Source organism: Drosophila mojavensis, unplaced genomic scaffold (genome assembly GCF_018153725.1).
Source record: "Drosophila mojavensis isolate 15081-1352.22 unplaced genomic scaffold, ASM1815372v1 contig_36, whole genome shotgun sequence".
Classification (NCBI taxonomy): domain Eukaryota; kingdom Metazoa; phylum Arthropoda; class Insecta; order Diptera; family Drosophilidae; genus Drosophila; species Drosophila mojavensis.
The window spans coordinates 6,074,801-6,093,205 of NW_025318858.1; the positions used below are offsets into that span (position 1 = coordinate 6,074,801).

Consider the following 18,405-nt stretch of genomic DNA (forward strand, 5'->3'; position numbering starts at 1 on the left):
TCATTCTCGCTTGCTCAAGTAGGCGCGTCGCTTGCTGTCCGTTCTGTTCGCTTATTCATTCGTCTTGCTTTCGCCGGCGATTCCCCAACCAGAATTCGTTTGCGAGCAACAACAACAAAGCACTCGACAAATGCATGTGTGTAGCCGCTGCCTTTACGCTCTGTTGGCCTGGTAATTCGTCTGTTTACATATTGCGATTTGCTACCTGCGCATCTCGGGCTCGCCAAACAGTCTGGCGACGCGTCGCTTACCCGCTGCACCGTACATTATTTTTAACATGTCAGCTCGCTAAGGGCGCTGCTCGCCCGTTACTTTGACTGTATACATATTGTGATTATTTTCGCTGTCGCCTCACAGCCGTTGTGCGCGCAAATTATATTGTGAACTGAAACTGTGTGTGAGTGCACAGCTACTGCAAGCGCTGGTCGCCTGTTAATACAGCTGTTTACACTTTACCTTTTTAGTTTGAATTTAATTCGTAACTTTTTTTAATCAAACTGCTTCGCTTGCCAGTGGAATAAAATAGCCGAATCGCATTTTGTTTTAATTAATTTTATTTAATTATTAGGTACATATAATTGACATTCATAGGGTTTAGGTAAAAAATACATTACATACATACACATATAAAAATGCTAATTAATTAGTTGTCGCTTAACTAACAGTAGAATCACGCATTTTGGTGGTGCCGAAACAAGAATTTTCAATTTGTTGGTTTTGGATTGTGTTCCTAGTTTTTTTTATACGAGATATTGCCGTCGTATTTAGAACAGTTGGAGTACGGTTTAGTTTAGGGTGTATAGATTTGCATTGAAAAAGTCTTCAGGTAAGCGAACAAAATAAGTAACTAATCATGTAAAGAACGTAAAAGTTATTTACAAAACGTGTACGAAAGCCTGCTTTCTCGTGTTGCCCCCTCCCTAGAGAGCGGCAATGAACGGCGTCAAGTCGGGGAACTTGAATAGGTTCTGATTGCGTGAGCGCGTGACTCGCGACTGGGCGTGGCCTTGACGTTGCTGGGCAGTGAAGCCACTCGCCTGTTGCCCTGTCAAATAGATGCCGCACTGCGAATTGCACACCTCGTCCCGCAGAATGGCGTCTTTGGGCCACTGGCGAATCAGTTGGCCGCAGTCGGTGATGCGCAGCGATGCGCACTGAGGCTGTAATCGAACAGTGGGAGATATTTAGTATATATAGAGAGTGCTATATATAGTATATGTAGGACTTACGCCTTCGGCGGAGCAGACGCAGCTGGTGCAGGGTGATGGGAAGGCGGACTCGCCTACGCGCACGTTGCGGTTGCCAATTTGGCAGCCTTGAACATTCTCGCGCCAAGCATTCAAATCAATTTGTGGCATGGACTGACAGGGCACACGAGGATTACTGTGGGCAAAATAGAGATTAGCATGGACTATCAGATGTTATGTGAAATTGGACTTACAGGAAATTGCTGGGCAAGTCAAAGGCGGCACGCTGCATATCGCCCTGAATCTCTAGGTTCTCACAGATAATCTTGGCGAGCGTTACCTTGCGCAACTCAGCCAGCTGAGCCTCAGAGAACTTGACCTCGGAATTATGGTTCTCATACCAGAAGCGATCGCACTTACGCAGCTGCCTGAACTGAATGCCAATGATGCAGGCCAGCGTTGGGCCGACAAGGCCACCTTGGAGTGGACGTTCGGTCATAGCACCAGGGAATAGATCAATGTCATCAACGCTAGCATAGATCTTCTGGAAACGATTAATGACTTCGGTGGGTATTTCGCGGCTCAGATCGCTCCACGTAGTGGCTCGCTTCAAGTTGCACAGAGCGCGATAGTTGTTGTATGAGGGAATGCCATGATCGCGAGCTGTAAGAGATTAAAGCTAACTGTTAGAGGTGGCCAGTGTAGGATAAAAGAAAGTCTTCAACTTACCACGCTGTATGTTCAGAGCAATCAGATCAATGCCGGAGAAGGGTATCTTGCGATCTTCAAACAGATGATTTGTCACCTCGCCTGTGATGAACTGATCAAGAGTTTCCATTGGTGTGGCCACCAGGCCACGCAGAATCTCATCAATAATGCCTGGCTGCAGCAACACGTCCATGCGGAAGAAGCCATCACGCAACAGCAGTGGTGGATCCACGGGCTGGTGCTGTACGCTGAGGCGTGGAATATGCGGACGCAGCAGCGAGTGACCAATACGGAAGGCGGCGGAGGCAAACTCATTAAAGACAATAGGACTGCAGGATGGATTATAGTCCTTGTAATAGCCCTGTGGCAGCAGCTTCAGGCCGTACAGATTCACAGCGTTCCAGCTGAGAATACGGGGCAGGAATTCATTGAAAACTGTATGCTGCACCTGGGCGCTGACAATGCGACGGGCATGGTGATACAGCTGTTCGCCATTCCAGTGGGGGTTCACACCGCGCAGACCCTCGACCAGACGATTGTGCTCTCGCAAGAAAGCGGTATGGATAGAGGTCAAGCCTGGCTGCTCAGAAGCGCGATCATCACCTCCAATGAAGCAGAGTCCATTGCGGGATTTACACTCGGGATGGGTGGCACTCATGGGCAACAGTTCCTTGCCACGCACGGGATGCACTGTGCTGTTCAGACGGCCGGAGAAGCCACGCAACTTATTGGCCAGACAGAGATTCTCACCGTACACCATGGAAGCATCGAGGAAGTGAGTGTTCTGATTGATTTGATCACGAGGTCCAAGTGACTGCTGGCCGGGCAGCGATCTCATCGAGGGGAAGCACAAACGATCACCACTCGTGACATTCACTTCGGGGTAGAAGAAATCGCCAGCGGGCACTGGGAACGGATTGCATTCCGGATGGACGGTCTGGCGAGAGTTGCAGGAGCGGCAGCTAGGAATGGATTCATGGAAACCTTTATGAATAGGTGTCAGAGTCAAATCGTGATCCACAAACTGCGCAAACTGCATCACCATCAACGAGTAGCGAGTGTGCAGGTTTGAGATATCTGGATGAATGGTTGTAGAGATGGTACGGGGATTGGGCAATGGAGCTCCTGACACGCCTGTGATTCTGGGTGCCGAAATGCCATCCTCATATTGAGCGGGCAGCAGACGCGAGAAGGTAGTCAATGACTTGCCCCAGTTGGGGTTACGTAAATTGTTGCAACGTCCCGAGAGCGTGCGGAATGGAGTATTGGCATCACACTGTTGCGTTGGCTCCGGACAATGATCCAACGATGTTTGACTGCCACCAATCAGAGCGCTAATGTCCACAGTTTGCAGGGTATCAGTGAGTTCGTTGCGATTGAAGGCATTCTGGTTGGGATTGAAGATTTGACGTTTGCGACGCGTAATGCTGTTCAGTGATTTGACGATCTCATTGGAGGCCAGTTCGAAGATGAGAGATGAGTTGGCCAGACTTAGGGCAGCCAGATTGGCCTTGCTAAAGGAGGCAGCGGTGCCGTCGGGTGAACGAGCGCTAATGCCGCCCTCTGCAAGGAAAATATAGTAGGTGTTGTGAGGCAATCAAATAATTGAAATTAGCGGGTTCTCCTTACGTGCACGCCACACTTCGTATTCGAAACGCTTGCGCTCCTCCAGTTCCTGTTTGGCGCGCTCAACGGCCGCCTCAATGAGTTCGGGACTAAGTTCTTTGATGGCTTCCTTAGTGTCGGGCTCCACTTCGACGTGCTCCAAGTGTATTTCCTCCTCGGAATTTACTTTCCAGGGGCGCAAATCGAATTTGGGCAGCTGATCACAATCCAAAACAGAGTTTCTAAGAAAGATTAAAGAGAGAGTTTGTTAAATGCACATGCTGAAGAAGCTGCATGCAGCTGCACTTACAGATAGTTATCCTCGCGTATGAAAGCCCTCGATTGAGCTGTGTTGACCTGATGAGAGCCGCAGAGCAGACCGGAGAGCGTAGTCTGACGAATGCTCTTTAGCTGCTCAAGAGTGAAAGATGAGGGTGGGATCTCGTTCTCATACCAGAACCGATCGGTTTGCTTCAGCAGCTCAAACTGCGTGGTCAGCAGACAGGTAATAGTGGGTCCAAACAGAGCCCCCACAGCGGGATCCTCCAGCAGAGCGCCAACAAGCAAATCAATGTCTTCAGCGTTTCTAAAGAGAAATAAACAGACAGATTAGGCACTCGAGCTGTTGATTATTTTCGTAGATAACTCACTGATAGATGTCACGCAAGTTGGTAACATGCTCCTCTGGAATGTTCGTGAGTTGTGCCAGATTATCGAAGGTTACATTGGCAGCCGAGTTATGGCCAAAGCGACGTGCGCAAATATCCAGGGCTTGTACGTAGGGTGCAATGCCATGATCGCGGCCACGGTGCACGGCCAGGGCCAGCTCGGACCAACCGTCATCGTTCGTCTGACTGGGCACCAACGACTTCTGCAGTGCAGCAATCGAGAGCAATTCATGGGCCGAACTCTTCTGGGAGAGCATCTCTGGTGGATACATACTCCAGAAGGCGGGCATGGCGCTTGTGGCAAACTCATTGTAGATGCCGGCGCGTATAGAGCTAGAATAGTTAGACGAATGTTTCTCTGCCGTCAGCCTTAGAGCCTCCTTGGCTGTAGTCTCCTGACCCAGCACTAATGGCAAGAATTCATTGTAGGTAATGTGTTGTATGGTGGCAGTTATGATCCGCCTCGCTTCCAAAAACACATCCTCCTCAGACCAATCGGGATTAATGTGCGCCAGTTGCTCTCCAATATTATTGTGCTGCTGTAGCAGGGCACGATGCAGCGCACCCGTGGCACCAGACACTTGGCAATAGCGACAGGACTCAACCTTGACACCACCGCTGATATATGTGCGCAACTGGTCTAATTCATGGCGGGTAGAGCCATACAAGCCGGAACCATCAATGTAAGCCGAAGCAATGTTCATCTGTTCGCGCACATCTGTGAAGGGGTCAAGAAAACCATTTATCACACTAGAAAGCTTGTCCTTAATTTAATCTACTTACGCTTCTGACACGCCTCTGCATCATAGCCAGGTGCGGAGCGCTTGTATTCCTTGCAGTCGACACCGGAACGTACAAAGCATTGTTGCAGTTCGCTGGGATCCTTGATGACAGCATCACGCTGACAGCACTTACCGCTGATGGGCAGCTGACCTACTTCGTACAGATCGTTGGCCAGCAGCTGACCCCAGGCGGGCAGCATGGCCGTGATGTGATCGTGCCGCAGCTCACTCTCCACATGACGCTGCAGTTGCTCGATCACCAGCTCAGCGTCGGGCAGGGCGTGGGTGCCACGCGAGCTGCGCGGTTGGCTGACGCCATCGGCATAGTCCGCCTGCAGCAGACGCTGGAAGATATCGCCACGTGCGCCCCACTTGCGATGCGACACATTGTTGCACTCTGCCGTGGGCTGGCGATATTTGCTCGGCGGGCAGACATCATAATCATCTGCCGCGCTGGCTTCACCTTGACCGCAAGGGTGCACAGAGCGAGCACGTTCTGAGCGTAACGCATTGACGGCGCTATTCTCAAGATCCTCCGGTATGCGAAGCGTAAAGCTGGGAGCGCATAGGCACCTATAAGAGAGGAACAATTAGAGAAAATTAGTTTACATGGTTTATAGTAGTTTAATGGTAATAAAATTCACTTTTATGTAAACTCTTCTCCGATTTAAAAAGCTCTCTCTGTAATCGCGCCATTTTATTTTAAGGTGTGACCAAATGCGATTACAAAAAATATCTGAACAAATCGATCATCGATAACATAGCTGCCAATAAGAAGCAGACTATTGGGACTATGTTAATAACATTTAAGCGTATGTTAAGCTAACAGGTATTCAAACAACTAAAAATAAATGGATTTTTTATCAATCCGGTTCGAGCATTAAATATTTTAATTATCACTTTCTGATTTTTTCATTTTCTGTGTAATCCCGTTCTAATGTACTTATGTCGCATTTCCAGCGGAATTTTCTAGCTTTTTTAATTGAAGCGCCGCTTTTCCCATCATCGCCCTTTGCTCACATTGCCAATTAGATGAGCAGCATGCATGAGGCGAATAACTTCAGATTGAGCATCGCAAGTGAACCGGATGTACTAAGTCGTAAGTGCCGGCCCCCTAACTAATCAATTTCTAATTATGAACAATACACGGAGACTGTCCGCAGCCCATCAAGAGAATCGCTTTGTCATAGTACTTAATTTTTTTTTCTTATGGGTTTTTGAGTGCCTCACGTGATGCGGTTTCTGCTTTTGTCTTTGACATTAATATTGAAGTTGGGTTTTTTGTAGTTTTATTCTTTTCGCCTTGTTGTTGCCGTTGTGACAAATTTGGCAATGGGATATGCCTGAGCGAATCTCTCTGTCGAATTGTGCAACAATTGCAATCTTTTGTGGGCGTTCTACTCAGTCGAAGAGCTGTCAATCGTAGTGCTTAATGAGCTCATTCATATTCCCAACTATAACTATGGGTAAATGACGCACTTCCTTCCCAACTCTTATCCGGCACATGCTCGATGATAATGAGCATTATGACGTTTGCCACTCAATATATGGCTATATATAATATGATTAGTTATTATAATTATCAGGTATGTATTCGTTTTCGTTTTTTGGTTTTCATTTTCGATTTGTTTGTGGTTTACTTTCAGGTTTTCCTCTAGCATTTCGTGCAGTCTAATTAGTTTTCTATGTATAATTTTTATCTATATGCTTATTTTTATTTCGTGGCTTATTCCAAGGTTGATTTCTTGACGCTAATCTTATTTACGGTTATGAGTGCGTTGAGTGTGTAGACACAGCAAGTTTGTTTCCTAAGTCTTTTGTTTGGCATACTTCAAATAATTAACAAAATATTTGTTTTACTTTTTTGTTTTTATTTAAATAGTAATATATTTATACAAGCAAGCAAAAATTTAAATACTTGCTGGAATAATGTTTTATATTTTTTTATTATAATTTTATTATTAATTGTTTTGACGAACCCGTTGTTTTTACGTCTCGTCTGAGTCAACAAATTCGAAGATCCGTTAAACTTAGTGTTTATGCATTTATTTTAAAGTCGTTTCGCCAGTCGCATTTGTAACAAATTCTTATCGAACAGAAATGCCAAAAACCCAATATATATATACATATGTATATGGCAATTGCTGGTTTATGCAATTTGGACGCCAGCAATCCGATGGCTCCTCTGCAATTGTTTATTGCATTGCAATTGGTCTGTCTGCCAATTGGCACAAAATATTGCCTCAGCACGAACAGCCTGTTATTTTATTTACTTATTATATATCTATATATGTATATATTTATTTATATATATTTAGTTGTTGCATTGGCGCAGAACATGAGCAAACAAATGGATAACAACGTTAAGGCAGTCACGTCGCATTAGCTGCGAAAGCGAAAGCTAAGCTACAGTGAAACAAACAGACAGCGACAAACCTGTGAGTGAGCAGCTATCGTACAATTTATATTCGTATTTGTATTTGTATTTTTATTTATTTATTTATTTTTTTTTTTTTTTTTATTTTTTTTTAGTTTTATTTCATTTCGTGTTTCGTATATGGGTGTGTATGTGTGCAGCGGGTGTTGAGGGCAGCTGAAATTGAAGTGTGTCGCGTAAGGCGAATGCCAAAAACTGTGTCACACCTGACTTTGATGGCACCAATCGAGCAGCTGTGCGCATGAATAGAAATGCGCTTCACACACAGACACACACACACACACGCACGCACGTATACGTATACGGCGTATACGTTATTTAACAGTTTGTTGTCTCTTATGACACCGTTGTTAATTTGTCTCTACTATTTATTATAAATTGTGTGCACAATTTGTTTGATAATTAAACAAATCGAAAGAGCTTCAGCCGCACACATTTTCAGTTTTGAAAAAAAAAAAAAAAAATGAAAGTATTTTAATATGTATTGTGTATTTTGCAATCGATGCGCAGACCAAAATGCATATTATATCTATTAAATAGGCGGAACTTAACGCTAAACATTGGCTTTTAATGGCGGGAATTTTTCACACATGGGTTTCGTCAGCCTCACAGCAGGCGCTTGAACCTCGTGAACTGCGGCAGCAAATATAAAATATTCAATTTGTGTATGGCTAAAAAAATGTGAAATTATATATATTATTTTGATGGCTTTTGAATACGACATCTGGGGACCGGATTTTTGAGAGCTGATGCTGTAAACAATCTTCAATTGAAATGCTCAACAGAAATATGATATCGCCTCGGCCTGATGAGAGTCACGAGGTAAGTGATCTAAAAACTGCGTTCAATTTATCTTGAGTGAGATGCAATCGAAATGATTAAATATTATATTTTTAATTGAAGATCGAGCACATTTGTTATGTTCAATATAAAATGTAATTTAGTTAGTAATTAAGTTATTTTTACAAGCGAATTGATGCTGATGATATTGAACGCACATTTGCATTTCTCAGACAGCCGACAGGCGATTGGCAATAACACGTGAGTCGCTCAAATACCAAAAGGCAAAAGCTTGCAACAAGTCAAACGAGTCAAGTGATTGTTTTTATTTATCAGCCAACTGCAGAAGATTTATCCCAAATGCAAGCACTTAAGTTCTTTTTCAACTCGGGTCACTATGTGAGTCGAGCTGCAAATAATATTAATTACTTTTGGCTAGTCAACAATGAGAGTCAATTACATAAGCGGCAGCAGCAATGGCAACAGCTTCATTTGCTGGGATTTAGTTATTAATATATCATGGCTAATTGCGTTATTGTTAGCACACTTAACAAATGTTGTGCAATCCAGAGCCAATTATGTTTGCAACTCATATAAATATATCTCTTAATAATAATAATAATAATAATAATATAAAGAGACGAAGCACAATTTTAATTCAATTCACAGTTTATGGTTCATTTGCAAGTGTTGATAGTTCAGTAGCTGCAAATTTAATCGCGAATCAATTGTGAATTATTTATGAGAGAAAAAAAAGTAGACAAATAGCATGAGCTAAGCGGGAATAACGGAACTTTGTTTTGTTTTGCTTTTCTTTATGTGTGTTTCTTTCTATATGGCAACGGTGCAGCTAACCATTGTCCGTTTCCCTGAACCTTTTGCGCAACCCATACAAAAGACTTAGGCAACAAACTTGGCGCCAGTTGGCAACAATCATGCAACAGCAACAACAAACACAATGGCCATACCTTTAAATCGTGCATAAACAATTGCAACAAGAAATGAAACTAAATAACGGCAAAACTAACGACCCTAACGAAATGTATAATGGGCGTGGCAAAGGTTTTTTATTTTGCGAATATGTAAAATGGGTCAGCTATAGAAAAAACAACAGAAAAGCTAAAACAATTAATGAATGTGTTGTAATAGATTTGACTTAAGTGTGGGTAGTTCATCGAATCGGAAAAATGGTTTGCAGAATGGGAAGAGTTGAATAGGGAGATTGGGAAAGATATATATTATATATGAGTGCCTTTTTTGTATGTCTAATGTATGTATACATCATGCTGACCGAAAAGAGTTTAAATATGACAAAGATATTCTGAAATTATTAACCTAACAATTACTTAAGTACTTTAAGCTACTCATTCCATTCTCAAGTCGTTCACACATAAGTTTGGGCCAAGTCTCTTAAAATACCTGAGCAGCTCTTAGGTAAGCCTCTCAAGATATCAGCCATCATGATCTAACAGTTTCTCCATTACAATTCTTAATTGGTATTTACTTTGTTTCACCTGCATTAGCATAATTCGAAGCAATCAATGATTACATATCGTTAGCTCCAAGGGGAGGGAGTTACCCACTTGCATTTAAAGTTGGCGGAAGCATTTTGTTTGGCTCATTAGATAGTCTGTGTGGGTGTTTTGGTATGCGCATTAGTCATGCGATCCGTTGGAGCTCGAGGCGTGTTTGCCGCTGCTGCTTAACTAAAGGTGTCGTTTTCATTATCAATAGCGAATGCTGCTTAGCCAAATATGCAGGTATGCGCTTGCATCAGCCGCTAACAACAACAACAACAACAACAACAGCAACAACATACACACACACAAATGCACAGAGAGCCAAACATGGCCAACACTCTCTGGCTGGCATCCATAAGCCATGACTCGCTGCAATTACTCCAAAGCACGTAGCCTGAGCGTCATATGACTTTGTTCATGATTTCCTACCACCAACACAGGCAGCAAACGGCAAGCCGTACAAACATGTTTTCTTTACAGCATAAAAATAGCAACACACACACACACACAGAGATACACTTACACTTTTATACACTAATACTAGCATAGTCAAAGCAAGTCTCTTTTCACGACTTGTGCTTTTTTAATGTTTTTTTTTTTTTTCTTTGTGTTTACAAGTGAGTTTCTTGGCTGCCATTACACAATAAGCCAGCTTAAGAAACAAACAACTAAAAATGCAGATGCAACGCGAACAACAAAACCAATAACTGCCATAGAAAAAACAGCAGTCAGCCGTACTTTAAGGCTGTGCCTGGCTATGGTCATATGATGCACCTCTTCTAGCCAGTTGCTGTAAGAAACGCAACTCAAATCGCAAAACGAAGATAGAACTGCTTATGGAAGATTGGATGCACTCGCTGATCATAGAAGATTTATAGTAGACAATTTGAACATTTGTATGCCTATCGGTAAGAGATCAATATCACCTGCAGTGGCCCTAATTAGATGAGCTGTTGCATAAGTTGAAGACAAGCGTCCGATCTGATATAAAAGACTGCATATGATAGAACTGGAAGATTCTTTTTTTATCTGTTTTTTTTTTCTTTGATTATAACTAATCTTGATATCAAAAAAAATTACCAGATGAGAAATAGCTAGATATAAATAACTAGATAAGATAATGTTGATAAAGAACTATCTTTGATGAAGTAGCTCTCTTAAACCGATACCTAGAGAGACATATATTACTAATAAGTATGAAGAATGAAAGAGAAGTTAAATGAGGATAGTTCTTCAAAAAATCATGCCCATATCAACTCAGCTATTCAGGTGTAGGTAATCTTTATAAAAGTCTATCTTCATGCAGAGAGAAGAGGATTTCTCTAACAAAAAGAAGATACCCTAAACAAGGGTATCGAAAAACATAAAAACGAAAAGTTTCAAGTGCGCCTCATTAGCATAAAAATGAAATGTAAAACAAATTATGACAGTGGCCTGCATACACACACACACACACACACACACAAACACACTCATGCACGCATACTAACAACATCTAGTGATGCAATTTGAGTGCCCGCCGATCGAATGTGGCTTCAAAATATTTGTTACATTGCCAAGAGTTGCAAATGTTGTTTTCATTGCTGAGCGTTCGGATGCAAAGCGTGGCCAGCTGGCGTGAAGATCATAATTCTGTGTATGTGTATATGTGTGTGTGTGTGTGTGTGTGTGTGTGTGTGTGTGTTTGTGCTCATACTCATATGGTCTGAAAGTGTAAATGTTGACAGAGTCACGCGCCTTATACAAACATACGCACACACACACATACATACTCATATACTCATATACACACACATTCACCAATACAGAGCGGCAACATAAACTTTCGTTTTCATTGCGAAAGTGCATTCGACTTGATATTGGTAAGCAAGAGCGAACGCTATGGCAATAGCTCTTAACTTGGCCCACGTCGCATTTGGTTGGCCTGTTTCTGTTTCTGGCTCGAACACGGCGCTGCATGCTAATACGCATGCGCATGCGCATATTCATATAGCAATGAATTTTATGGGGAATATGATCGCTCAATTAACCAGCTCTTGACTGCCGTCCGGGCATCAAGGTCGCCGCTTCATCAATTTGTTGTGCAATGCGCGGCCCAAGTGGCTGCTCGGCATGGAAAGTGTTTTTTTTTTTTTTTCGGCTGCTCCACAAAATCCGGCAAGCACTCGTAAACGCTCAAATTATTCGAAATGACAAAGAAAAGTGTGTCTTCAATTATTGGCGCACACCTTTTGTGAAAACCTGAGACGCAGCTTGAGGCCAAAAATTGTAATTTAGGCAAATATTTCGTTTGCTGGTGAAATGCACAAAAGTGAAAAGGCTTTGCAACTGATTGACTGAGCTGAACTGAGCAATTATCTAAAAATACAACAGATTATGTTGGATTAGAGCTAATGTAGTAAGTACTTCAGGCTAGACTGATTGATGCATTGTGATGTACGATGAATGTGATGTATGTCTGTGGTTTACAGCTTTAAATCCAGGCTAACCACTGACCATTTCATAAAAGTTTTTAATAGTTTGGGTAGGTTAGCCAAAGTCTTAATAGCGCAATTCTGTTAATAGCTCGAACCTGCGGCTTTAGCTCTTCAGCCAACTCGTTCAAAATGCACATAAAAGTAAATCTTAACAATTCCTTTTAGTAATTTTTAATGGGACAACAGAATTTACTTTGCAGTTTATTTGAATTTTTATTCTTTTTTTTTAATTTATGGATATTCATAAAATTTTTATATTTCATTACAATGTGCTTTAGGCTTGTTTTCCGTTTCTTTAGTCAGTAAAAACTAAAATAATAAAAAAGTGATTACGATAATTCTAAATCTGAGCCGGAAACAGTTTCGAAATCTTTTAATGACCTTTTGTTAATAAATAAAAAAGACCTATATTTTATCGTACTCATTTTACGCACCAATTGCTGACACATTTGAGTTATATAAAACACATGTAATGTTGTCAGGCTGTCTGTCTAAGTAGATTACATACTCTTCAATACAGCTCAAAAAGACTCTCAATTAAAAGAGTCAGCCAGGTTTTAGCAAAACTCAAACATTTGACTACAACGTTTCCACTTTCAGACGGCAACTTCCCGATGCTGGCATCTTCAGGCAGACAGACTGACAGACAGTTTTATTTGTAGCCAAAAGACAGTCCAAGGTGGCTCTAAAAAATGACGGAAGCTTAAATGCACTAACTGCCAAAGCTCGTAAGACTCACTAATAAAAACACTACAAATCAACTCCAAAGAAATACCGAAAAAAAAACAAACCAACAAAAAACAAAAATTGAAAAACAATTTGAAAAATAAACTTAACGTTTTTATGAAGAGCTCGGCAAACCTTTGCCACCATTTGGGGCAGTTGTTGAACAGACGCAAGCAGCAACCGCAGCAACAGCCACAACAGCAGCAACAACAACAACTGCAGATTGTGCCCAGTCAAGCCTGTTGGGGGGGTCCACTTCATCCTGAAGTTGATTACGTCTTTGTCGCTGTCTCTGCTGCCATATTTTGTGTATTTTTTTTTCAATTTTTTTCGATTTTTTTTTTTTTTTTTTTTTTTTTTTACTAACCAGCGAAAAAATTTCACTTTCATCTTTACAGAGGCCTGGTACCGTTAACTGTAGCCAGCTGCAAAAGTCGCATCAGTTAAATTTCTTTTTAACCCAAATAAACCAGTTGCCAGTCGGGTGAAACAAGATTTTTGTCTCTCGATAAATATTGTTTTTTTTTTTTTTAGTATATTTTCGGTATATATATTTTTTCGGGTGGCTGATTGTGTCAGAGACGCAGTCCAAGTGCCATGCAAACAGTCTTAACTGCATGTAGCCAGAGATCAGCAGTGAAACACAACATAACACACATTTTGTTGTTGTTGTTGTTGTTGTTTGTTTTTGGGGCGTCACCTCGTTGCTCTTGCTGTTGTTGTTGTTGTTGTGGTGTGTGCATATTTTATGCTATTTGGGTTAACCCGACAACTGAATAGTGGTTGGACAAGCGCGTTAGATCTATATGCACAATTTATCATTAAGGCGAGCTGTAATAACGCACACATATGTAGCGAATCTATATGTATGCCTACTTTGCTGGCAAACTGGTTGGTCGCCTTAATGAAAGACTTAAGCAACGAACTTGCTGGCTTCTTGATTCAATTTTCATAGCCTGTGCCCAGCCGTTTCCAGCTTACTCAGGGTCAGCCACTTAACGGCGCCTTTCACTTTCCAGCACCAGGAAACGCACTCTGGAACAATTCCGAGATATCAATCAGTTCAACCTTACAACTTTTCAACTTTGCAATTCGGCTATGGACACAATCGGTACAAAGTGCATTCAACTTTTCAGCTTAGTTTATGGAAATTCTCCCCGACAACAAATGAAGATTAATTGAAAAAGCTGTTTCAGCCGAAACTCAATCCAAACGGGTCTTCAGAAATCATGCGCAAAAATGATAAATGGGTTGCCTTTGAAAAACGAGCTGAGCTGAGTTGAGCTGTGCCGAATCTGATCTGAACTGAGCTGCGCATTAAATTACCAAGTATAATTATCAAATTTCGAGTCTATATATTTCAATATACATATATTCTTACATTTGGAATCAGTTAAAAAGTCGAAACAAATTTGAAGCAAACTTCTTTTCCACTTGACTTGAAGTATTTGTCTTAGCCTTGAACTCACGGCGGCTGTTTGTTCTCTTAATTGAATTTTTATGCGTTGAAAGCCGTTTTCAGCTTTAGGCGCTGCGTTTCGGTTTCATTTCATTTGATATTTCGAGTTTTTATTAGTTGCCCGTTTTTTTTTTTTTTTTTTTCGTGGACTGCTATGTTTTGTTGCTAATTATTGAATTAATTTGGTAACGCATAAACTTCTAATCAAAACATAGATTGTGAGAGTGTTTAGAATTAAACTAGGCTCTAAAAGTATGTGGAGATGGAGATAGATTACAATGCGGAAAGAATTTTAAAACTGTCACGGAAATTTGTTTAAGGCTCTGGTGATTTATAGCTATCTATACTTAATTATTTATATTGGAAGTAGTTTTGTTTATATATTTTAAATATACTTTGCTTTAAGTAAAAGCAAATCCAATTTGATTTGTATACGAGTATTTGAAGAGTTTAAGTTTTTTAAATTATGTTTTAAAGTAATTAAATTAAAATGCAAAAACTAATAATTAATTGATTAAGTGTTAAACATTTATATATGAAATAATATTTCAAATACTTTATGATAAACAAATTAATAAAATAAAAAGAATATTAATAAATTAATTTTTTTAAAATATTCAAAAAATTCACCTCATTTTTATCTATATTTTTATGTATATATTTTTATATTTTATATTTTCTATATGATCAGAATATAATTTATAAATATTTATTGTTTATAGCAATTTTTTTGTTATCTCTTCATCCATTCAATCCATGGATAGATGCAAACCAGACTATCTCTTAATATAATTGACTTATCACTAAAACAAAATGTTTGCTTAAATTGAATTCAATGAATGTTATGTATATTATGTTAGAAAACAATTAAGATCTGCTCAATGATAAATAATTTACTGCTAATTAGACAGATTTGAAACTATTTCAAGACACAGTTTTCCGTCTGGGTTACGAACACCAAAAATTAAATCGACAATTATACAGTTTATGTCATTCAGCATTGAGTTGTCTTGAGATGTTGTCTTCAAGTTAAATTCCTCAGCTCTGCTCGGCTGACCTTACACGCACATTTTTGCTTAGGCAATTTTGAGTGCGTTCAAGACTCGTGGGCATTGGCCTAACATGAAATCTGAGCTGTCTTCAAGTGGTGGAGTGCATATTATTAATCATTTGCTTCTGCCGTGTCTGCGGAGACTTTGAAAGACGTGCCAACGGAAGCATCGTACATATCTGCCGCCTATCAGCGCGCCTGGCCCTCCGCCTCTTCCCCCCTTCCCCCCACGACCATCCTTGACGGCTTGTATAATTATGCAAAATATTAGAATTTGCATTGAGATGGCGAGCTATTAAAATTCCTCTCGAAACTATCTGTTGCTGCACACTTTTATTTATATATATATATATATTTTATTTGATTGTTTTTTATTATTCATGAGCATGCTATTATTATAGGAAAAGATCACATAATATCGAACTAAATTTGAATTTTTGAAATATTTCTTTGTTCAGAAATCTCGAGCATTTGAAAGTCATCCAAAGTTTCACTTTCATTTCGGTCTGCACGCGTTCGACGTTCGACGAAGATGCCCAGCATTAAAGAGAAAAAGTTTTTAACACAACGAAAGACCTTTTAGAGGTTGTTGTTGCTGCTGCTGCTGCTGTGGTTGGACATTGTTATTGTTGTTGTTGTACTAGTGCTTTTTGATGTTTCTGTGTCGTGCCAGGTAGTTTTTTTTTTTGGAACGATTACCTAATCATGACTTGATTTTTTAGTTGTAGTTGTTGTTGTTTCTGTGTGTCTCACTTTTGTTTTCTTTTTGTTGTATGTATGTGTGTGTTAATGTTAACAAAACAGAAACCGCATTGACATAATTTGGTTGCCATGGTTTACATAATTTGCGCGAGAGAGTGCAGCTAATTTATAGATAGATCTTCGGCCTAAATTTCATTAACGGCTCTTTTGGGCCAACCAAAACCAATTCACACGCAGTTGCCAACCCATTCGAAAGTTTTTCTTCTTCAGTTCGCGATCTGTTGTTAATCAAAGTTGAATCTATGCAAATCGCAGCACAGTTTGCATGGCAATTACGCAACTGTATTATCGAGCTGTGATATATGCAGGTACATACACACACATATATGTATATATATAAATATATTCATGCTTGATCTGCACGATATTATGGGGAGGGGTAACAGCAGCCTTGGCCGGCTGAATGCCTGTAACTTCTTTGGCTTAGTCATCCGGCGGCACTCAGAATGCAGCCAAGCAACTTGTAAACACTGGCAAATTAAGCACAGCAATATTTGTGCTGTTGATGCCGCTGCTGGCGTCAGTGACGACGCCGGCGTTGGCATCGCAGCCGAGCCACTGACATTGTCTAGTTGACACACTTAAGTCACTTATTGCGACGACGACGCGTTGTTGTAGAATTCTTGCTAAAAGTTTTCTCGAGTGCTTTACAACCCAAAAAGAAAAAAAAAACAACAACAAACTTTTTTGTGCTGCTGCGGCTATTGCTTGACATTTGTTTATTGACTTTGTCAAGGCTTAGCCGGCGCTCAGATGAGTTATAAAATGTATAAATATATAGTGATACATATATTTCATGAATAGTTTTGGAATATTGCATGCTTAACTGGAGCATTTGCGTGGGCTAGAAACGAAAGACTTAGACAACGAACTTGGCAGCAACAAGGCCAGGCCAAAACATCGATTGCATTTGCGGGCGTGTTCAAAACTAAATACAAAATTGCTGCAACCGAAGGTGAACCAAGAATTTCAAGCAGCATTGAAGGACTTTCAGATTTCACAGAGAAAAAGGCGGGAATCGATCGATTGTGATAGACAATATAAATAGAAAAATAAAAATAGTTTCAAGTTATTTTTAAACAGATTTATCATGCAGCTTGAATCATTGGAGATGAGCTGATAAAACATGCATTATTCAAGCATTCGATAGCAATTCTATGAGTAACAGATGCAATTTATGCTAATTACTGTTGCTAACAATTGACTATATACATATAATATATATATTATTATTGACTTTTTTATTTCAGAATTTTACTTTTACTTTCTGCACACAAAATGCTTTTAATATTGTCTTATGCACAAATACTTATGTTTTGTAGCTATTATATAAACCATGTCAGTTAATTTAACGCTGCTCTTATATCATAAATTCCGGATGAACAATGGGTGATAAAAGAAATTCCTTATAAGCAATTTGTAAACTCACCATAAAAATAAACTAAATAGCATTTGTTGCTTATTCATTTTGAAGCAAACTCTTGCTCTCTCTCTTTCTTTCTTTCTTCTTCACTCTCTCTCTCTTTCTTTGTTGCGTTGGCTTTTTGCTTGTATTTAAGATTACGACTTAATAATTTATAGTTAAACTAATTAGCTCTTTGCTAATGAGAATAAATAGATTAGAATTATTAAATTATATTTGGCACGTTTTGCAAATTGATAAACAATAAATATGATGCGTGATGTATGTTTGCTTTGATTGTGATTGGAATTGGAATTGGTATTCTCGTTTTGAATTAACACTTTGAGCGCTGAGGAATTAATTTTGTGGTAGCCGAATTGTTTCAACAAACGTCAGACGTCTTCTTGCCAAAGAGATTGTAACCGATAATGTACGCAACGATTTGTATCCTTTCGGTAATTAGCATAACGCAGGCAATACAAGGCACAACATTGATAGAACCAAAGCGATGACGAGCCTATTTTGGGATCGATGTGAATGCGATTTGCATTAAGCGTACAGCACACAACTCTTAGCTCGCCCAACGAGCTCCAACCAGATTCGAAACGAATCGAAACGGGAAACCGAAAACCGAAAATCGAAAACCGATACAGCGCAAACACCGACAACCGTTACCGATAGCTAAGCAGATGAAAGGTATAGCTGGAGCCAACACTTGCACGCTGGCACAGCAAAAACGTATCTGAAAGCTGGCTGAGCTGGTGGTCGGGCTTAAAAGGCAAAGCACACGAGCCAAAACGGATATACGGGCATAAGCTTGCACACGAAACCGGTAGAGCAA

At 40.3% G+C, this 18,405-nt stretch overlaps 1 protein-coding gene across 2 annotated transcripts; it reads right to left on the reverse strand.

The window, feature by feature from the left end:
- Positions 1–536: 536 nt before the first annotated feature.
- Positions 537–18,315, reverse strand: LOC6576102. 2 transcript variants are annotated; one of them, XM_044008967.1, is made up of 10 exons: positions 18,240–18,281; positions 17,592–17,763; positions 4,952–5,523; positions 4,151–4,886; positions 3,811–4,086; positions 3,525–3,742; positions 1,917–3,458; positions 1,442–1,850; positions 1,230–1,383; positions 537–1,160 (listed from the first exon to the last, which is right to left on the reverse strand). In XM_044008967.1, exons 2-10 carry the CDS (start codon positions 17,627–17,629, stop codon positions 921–923), a joined length of 4,185 nt encoding a protein of 1,394 aa, XP_043864902.1. In that variant the 5' UTR covers positions 17,630–17,763; positions 18,240–18,281; the 3' UTR covers positions 537–920. The 2 variants fall into 2 exon arrangements, with proteins under 2 accessions (XP_043864902.1, XP_002002105.1); XM_002002069.4 differs by having other exon boundaries at positions 17,592–18,315.
- Between the last annotated feature and the right edge of the window lie 90 nt (positions 18,316–18,405).

What these genes read in the sequence shown, in the direction of transcription:
- LOC6576102 (XM_002002069.4), bottom strand. Translation starts at nt 17,629, where the DNA reads ATGAATAAGCAACAAATGCTATTTAGTTTATTTTTATG. An exon ending in AACTTGCGTGACATCTATCA is followed by an intron (nt 4,087 to 4,150) that starts GTGAGTTATCTA and finishes ATTTCTCTTTAG; the next exon opens with AAACGCTGAAGACATTGATT. An exon ending in ATACGAAGTGTGGCGTGCAC is followed by an intron (nt 3,459 to 3,524) that starts GTAAGGAGAACC and finishes TTTTCCTTGCAG; the next exon opens with AGGGCGGCATTAGCGCTCGT.